Source organism: Olea europaea, chromosome 4, assembly GCF_002742605.1.
Source record: "Olea europaea var. sylvestris chromosome 4, O_europaea_v1, whole genome shotgun sequence".
Classification (NCBI taxonomy): domain Eukaryota; kingdom Viridiplantae; phylum Streptophyta; class Magnoliopsida; order Lamiales; family Oleaceae; genus Olea; species Olea europaea.
The window spans coordinates 5,910,232-5,917,637 of NC_036240.1; the positions used below are offsets into that span (position 1 = coordinate 5,910,232).

The following is a 7,406-nucleotide window of genomic DNA, read 5'->3' on the forward strand; positions in this document are numbered from 1 at the left end:
TGTGTGGTAGAGAATAATATTGTAGTAAACAATTTAAAACTTTAAATGCCGTCAAACAGACCCTTTATGATTTTACTCTCATATGTTATAACTTGTATACAAGACTTTCGAAGATAGCAACAAAATTTCTTTTTAACTATTGTATTCGCTAAAGTCAAACATGATTATGTGAATATATTATATGAGAACAATGCAGTTATGTTGCACGACTCAAATGAGATTATATTAGAGATGATAAGACAAAGCATATTTTTTCAAAATTTTTTCATACACGTGAGTTTCAAAAGACTGGAAATATCGATGTCCAAAATTTCGTCCAAGCAACAATGAGGCTAACTTTTTCATAAAAGTATTGACGACATTTTTATTCAAAAAATTGGGGCACGAGATATGAATTCATTGACTCAAAAGATTTCTAATGGTCAGCATTATGAAAAGTAAATGCACCATTTTTCCTTCTCTGGTTTTATCTCATTGGATTTTTATTTTTTTGCAATATTTAATGAGATAACATTTATTTTTAATCCTCCAAAAATAAATGTGCTATTTTTTTTTTCTTTCGTTTGATGTTTTTCCTACTAGATTTATTTCAAACAAGGTTTAAACAAAATGGATATTGGGTAATGAGTCATTAATGAGAAATGTTGTAAATTATATACTAATTCGTGAATGGTTATTCTATTTCTATCCATGCAACTCTTGTTACTATGACTATTGTATCTCCTTCGGTCCTAATTATTTTCCGTAATATAGAATTTTGGTCCACAATAAATTCACATAAATCTATTATCTTCTCTATTTTCTTTCTAATTTATAATAATTTTTCGATTTATAAGGAAGATTAGCTTTTTTTTCTCCCATTCTTGCAAAACACTTTTTTTTTTACACACTCATTTTCTACTACATGTTCACATAATATAATATTTTATACGTAAATTCAAAATCTTTTCCTACTTTTTAGCCACACATTATCCAAAAATTCACTATTCAGAACAATATTTTTTTTTCCAAAAAAAATGGCCGCCAGCCAACAAGGGCTTATTAATTTTTGAACTTTTACGAAAAATTGGTTCCTACTGTACTATTTATATCTATATGTGTTAGGACATGCAATATGTGACGAATTAGTGTTCAACCAAGCCATCAAAACGAGGTTCGTTATTTATATTTTTGCCAGTAGTACTTATCAAAGAGAGTATATTATTTTAGAGCTCAACAAATACAAAGTAAAGTTAGAGAAAAAGTAAGTTTTCACTAAAAAAAGGTAAATATTGAAGTAAAATATCGATCCAATTATTGTGGGGATTAAAATTATTTTTAGTAAATTTTGATAAAAGTTAATGAAATATGTGGTTGAAAAGTTATAGGTTCCATAAAATTATGTATGGTTCAAAACAATTGTTGACTTAAATTTTAATTCAAAATTTAATTTCAATTTCCATCAAACAAGGGTTATGTAATATTAGTTTTTCGATTATGCTAATGTGGTGGAATATGTTTGATTTAGAAATTTTTCAAAAAAAATAATAATAATAAATAAATAAATAAGTGTGTGTGTGTGTAAATTTTACACTATTTTTAACACATCACGTGTATATAAATTATTATGTAACTCTATTATATACAAGTAACATTATTTTTTAATTTTTAGCTAATCGAAATTTTATGACTATTCCTTTTGGACTTGTATTTCTCAAGACGCTCGTGGTACGATAGTGTTGTAATTTGATTCAAATTCTAGTGGGTATAGGAGTTGTATTTGAAGTGGTCTTAGAGAAATCAAACTTATGGATCGAAAAAATTATCATCGCATTTTCGCTAGTCTGTTGCTCGAGTGACATCAACGGATTCTCAACAGAAAGCTCTTGCTCACTCGTCGCCTGACTGCAACTCGAGAGACGATGTTTCCTGAATATTCGCATTTTAACGCGTTTTGGACTCTTATTTATGTACAAGTTGTAACTTTATTATGTACAAGTAACATTATTTTTTAATTTTTAGCTAATCGAAATTTTATGACTATTCCTTTTGGACTTGTATTTCTCAAGAGTCTCGTGGTACGATAGTGTTGTAATTTGATCCAAATTCTAGTGGGTATAGGAGTTGTATTTGAAGTCGTCTTAGAGAAATCAAACTTATGGATTGAAAAAATTATCACCTCATGTTCTCTAGTCTGTTGCTTGAGTGACACCAACGGATTCTCAACGGAAAGCTCTTGCTCACTCGTCGCCTGACTGCAACTCGAGAGACAATGTTTCCCGAGTATTCGCATTTTAACGCGTTTTGAACTCTTATTTATCTACAACCTGATTTCTAGGGTTTTATATATATAAATCACGACTTGTATTGATTAAATAACATTCATATAACATTTTGAGAACTTTAATTTTTAGTTGAAAGTATTGAGATCTTGTTGTAAACACAATTTCTATTGATTATAGTGAATTTTTTATCATCTACCCGTGGATTTTTTCCTTCTTGGATTACCATATAAATTTTGATGTTCTTATTTATTTCATTATTGTCATAATCTTTCGATCAATTGCAATACAGATAGTAGAAACGTATGACGTGTGTAAACTCGTAAATAGCGTGAGAAAACGAAGTTCAAGTATTGCGTGAATAAAGTAGATTCTTCTTTGATCAGTTACTACTTTAACGTAAAATCAAATTTTAATTAGATTCATTCATTCCTTCTTGAATTCCCATATAAATTTTGATGTTCTTATTTATTTCATTATTGTCATAATCTTCCGATCAATTGCAATACAGATAGTAGAAACGTATGACGTGTGTAAACTCGTAAATAGCGTGAGAAAACAAATTTCAAGTATTGCGTGAATAAAGTAGATTCTTCTTTGATCAGTTACTACTTTAACGTAAAATCAAATTTTAATTAGATTCATTCAAGTCATAAAGATGTCGGATTCACATATAAAACGTCGATTTAGTTTCGATCGAACCTTCACCTTTGTCGAATCAAAATTTGCTGAAAGCTCTTTTAACGTAGACGGTCAATATATCTCCTCAATGGGCCCCCACTACCCTAATCATCCAACGTACGATTTATCTGATTTCATTTCCACCGTCCGATCTTAAAATCCAAAATAAAGTCTTGTCCTTCTCTCAAAGGTTGTAACCGTCTCTCTCTATAAATCAAGAAAAGCCACACACTCTCTCTCCCTCTCTCTAACATAGTCATACAGATTTCTTTCTGTATCTATCACCTTCTCGAGAACTGAACACACACAAAAAATGTGTGGACTCCAACGTACGATTTATCTGATTTCATTTCCACCGTCCGATCTTAAAATCCAAAATAAAGTCTTGTCCTTCTCTCAAAGGTTGTAACCGTCTCTCTCTATAAATGAAGAAAAGCCACACACACTCTTCCCTCTCTCTAACATAGTCATACAGATTTCTTTCTGTATCTATCACCTTCTCGAGAACTGAACACACACAAAAAATGTGTGGAGGTGCAATTATTTCCGATGAACCCATCATCAACAAGAGAGGAAAATTAACCACAGAAGAATTATGGGCCGAATTTGATACAATTTCTGAGTTCTGGGGCTTCAATTCCTCTAATGGCAAGGATCTGCTACCCATCAACAAGCCCAAGAAAATAAAAAATGGTGAGTTTTCTCTCTCCGTGTTTTGTGTATGTATACATGCGTTTCTGCAAATCCTTGTTCATTTTATGTAGATCAGCACCCAGAAATACTTTCAAGATGCAAGTAAAAATTAAGGTTTTTCTATGTAGGGACAAATGATAAGGCTGAACAGAAGAACTGTCCAAGGCCAAGGAAGAATATGTACAGAGGCATAAGGCAAAGGCCATGGGGGAAATGGGCGGCTGAAATTCGTGACCCGAAAAAGGGTGTTCGAGTCTGGCTCGGAACCTTCAGCACGGCGGAGGAAGCAGCCAGGGCCTATGATGACGCCGCCAAGCGCATCCGTGGAGACAAGGCCAAGCTCAACTTTTCCAACAATTCACCACCGTCGACTCCGCCAACCCCGCCCGTTCAGCCACCGGCCAAGCGGCTGTGCGTCAATACTGAGCCAAACCCGTTAATGGATTACGGGATTCAGACTACCCAGCAACAAGAAGTTTACTACCCAACCCAGGCGGTGGCTAGTCAATCTTTTGAGTTGGAGGATGAAATTTCAAGCTTGGAATCGTTGTTGGGATTGGAACCAGCTGAGCCATCTCAGTTTGTCAACACTGAGTCAGTCGACTCGGTTGATCTTTGGATGATGGAGGACTTTGCACACAATAATCTGTTCTTCTGAACAGTATTAATTAATCAAATCCTAAGATTAGATTATGTTAATCTGGATTAAGGCTGTTTAGATTATGTTTAATGGTTTTTGTATGGGATAGTATTAGATGCAATGTATACATCCATAAAAATAAATTACTTGCGCTTTGCACGCAATATAAATATTGTCGAGGTATGTCTCGATATATTATATGCTTTTTTATTTTGTTAATGATGTTGGTGCATGCATCTTGAAGCTTCACTAATTATTCTTCTTGTTTCCTAATTATTTAATGGACTACATAATTGCGACTTAATATGCAAGATCACGTGGTGACCAATGTTGAATAGTAGTACGATCGATGTCGGTGACCGGTGTCGAATAGTACGATCAATGTCTTTTAACTTAAAAGTTACTCTTTTCAAAAAGGAAAAATTGCAATCACATTATTAAATCTTTCGATTTTAAATAGACTTGGTCTAAACATTCATTTTGTTGCATTCACGTTACCAAACCTTTTAAAAGCTAACACTTGAAATTCAAATGGATGATTTTTGTTAGTTTAAACCGTTGATCGACTCAAGAAATTAAATTGTAACTTTGAATTAAAATAAAACAAAACAAGAAAAAGCCAATCCACCCCCATCCCCCAAAAAATAAAAAGAAGGTATTGTTTACCACAGCCCCTCTCCTAAATTCATCATCTCCTTCCAATCAATGTGACCTACGATGTAAATAGTCAAGCTACCACTTGGCAGCATTTCAACTCTCACAAAGCAAGAGGAGGCCCCTTGGGCCACCAGAGGATCACAGTTGACGGAAGAACTGTTGGAAATTTAGTGTAGTTGCATGGTGGATTTATGTATGTCGTATATATAAATTACCGTATATGCAGATTATCGTATTAACAGTTTACTGTATATGCAGTATACTGTATTTGTAACAGCATACCGTATTTCCACTAACATACTGTATATGCAACAGATTAACATATTTGCATATACCGTATATGCAATGAATAAGATAAAATATAGTAAATTTATTAAATTGCAATAGAATCAACAAATTAATTTGATCAAATTAATCTAGTTAGCCAAATAACGCAGATAAATTTTTAATAAACATAAATAGAACGACAATATAGTAAACTGCAAATTATATGAAGCGTACGAATAAATTTCAGAAATATTAAATAACGGATGAAATTTCAATCCAAGGCATGTGCGAGTACAGTTTTCTTAAAACAGATTCGCCCCCTTACCGTAGGTGCTTGAGATTTAATTCAAGCGCCTCTTTCCTAAAATACAACGGTAAACTAGTAAAATCTGAGCACTGCAGAAACTATTTCGACAAACTGAGTTAGTATTCGCACAATACCACCAAGACGAATGCAGACAGAACAATAATATGCACTATATTTTCGTGTATGCAGACTGTATTTTCGTGTATTTTCTGTTGTTTTTGGAATTGCTAGAAATAAGTTTTAATATAAGATAAATATGTCATTAACTCTATGGCTAGAAACGTTGGAGTCACTTCAGTTTATACTGGAGTTTTAATAATTTCAGAAACTCAAAAGTCAGTTGAATAAAGCAAAAAAAAAATTGCAAAACGTGGACACTTCAAACGGGCCAATTTTTGTTCCGTTCAATCCGACATTGGTGTATGCAGGACACACATGCACACAAGTTCAAGGCTCGAAGACTATTTCGATCCGTGATGTGCACTCTCTGCGCACGCACATGGAAATAGCCTCTATACTACACATTATTAGACCCTTTCAAAGTGTAGCCATATACAAAGTGGTTCATGCTTTTTTCGTTTTCCTACATGGGACAAATTCAATTTTTCCACATAAACAATCTTCCAATGATCAACTTTGGGCTCCAATTTTTCATCCACCCGAGCTTCATTTTTGACAAGTAAATATATGATTTTGATACTCTCACGGAAGAGAACACGGATCAACTTTGATCTTTCAAATTGGACTACACGGATCAACTTTGATCTTTCAAATTAGACCAACGAATCCGATTGAAAATTGTGCCAAAATGAGTAATTTACTCATTTTTTTCCAACAAGAACAACATTTTGGCCATCAATTGCAATTGACAGAACCACCACAGTCGCTACTTTGGGGATCAAATTATGAGGCAATTGAGCAACAATCGGATCAATTTATTATGTACCCACTGTCATCTAAGTAGGCATATGAGTTTGTGCAGGTGAATTTGTAGATTTAACAATGGGAAACTATTGGATTGAATATGAGAGCCCTTGTTCTCACGTGTTTGGATGCGAAATCCCAGAAAATTCGATGATATTTTGGCCCTATTTTGTTGAACCATCACCATCATATTTAGTGTCTTTGTGTAGGAGTCGATCGGTGGTGGTCTGAGAGGCTGTGTGTGGCTGTAAGGTGGGTTTCCGCCATTGTAGATCACATTCACTTTGAAATTCTTGATGGAAAGAAAATGTTTCTTGATTGATTTAATAGTGGCTTGTGATTTTGGATGATGAAATTCATGACAAGAAGGCGAGTTTTATACGACTGTGATGGTTGTGTGTTAATTTGAGGTGGGGTGTGAACGAGATGGTGAATGGTACCCTTTTTTTTTTTTGGGTCGGGCTGGGGTTGGCTTTTTTTTAAATATATATATTTTTTGTTTTTTGTTTTATTTTAATTCAAATTTATAATTTTGCGCTTTAAAATTGGTCGAAATTATTTTTTTGAGTCAATTAACTATCAAACTAATAGAAATTATTCATTTGGACTCCAAGTGTGAGTTTTTAGAAAGTTAGATACCGTGAATGCAACAAAATGAAGATTTAAACAAACTATGTTTAAAATCAAGAGTTTTGCAAGAACATATCGGTTCCGATTCGATTATCGATACTATTTTGAGAACCAATTAGGGATGTCAAACGGGTCGAGCGGCTCGTTAAAACTCGGCTCGTGGGTGGCTCGATCCCACGAGACGTTTTGACGAGCCCACAGCTCGTGGGCTCGTCCAGAAAATTGAAAATTTTTAAAAAAAAGTTACAAAAAATGTGCAAAAAAATTTAAAAAAAATACGAGCTCGCGAGCGGCTCATGGGCTCGACTCAGCTCGTCTCGACCCACGAACTAGTGGGCCCGACTCG

The 7,406-nt window shown here is 34.0% G+C and overlaps 1 protein-coding gene across 1 annotated transcript; it reads left to right on the top strand.

Annotated features, from left to right (window-relative positions):
- Nucleotides 1–3,155: 3,155 nt before the first annotated feature.
- Nucleotides 3,156–4,494, top strand: LOC111393394 (ethylene-responsive transcription factor RAP2-3-like). The gene is made up of 3 exons (XM_023018901.1): nucleotides 3,156–3,255; nucleotides 3,466–3,635; nucleotides 3,764–4,494. The coding sequence occupies exons 2-3, from the start codon at nucleotides 3,467–3,469 to the stop codon at nucleotides 4,291–4,293; spliced, it is 699 nt and encodes a 232-aa protein (XP_022874669.1). The 5' UTR covers nucleotides 3,156–3,255; nucleotide 3,466; the 3' UTR covers nucleotides 4,294–4,494.
- The last annotated feature ends 2,912 nt before the right edge of the window (nucleotides 4,495–7,406 follow it).

What these genes read in the sequence shown, in the direction of transcription:
- LOC111393394 (XM_023018901.1), top strand. Translation starts at nt 3,467, where the DNA reads ATGTGTGGAGGTGCAATTATTTCCGATGAACCCATCATCAACAAGAGA. An exon ending in GCCCAAGAAAATAAAAAATG is followed by an intron (nt 3,636 to 3,763) that starts GTGAGTTTTCTC and finishes TTTTCTATGTAG; the next exon opens with GGACAAATGATAAGGCTGAA.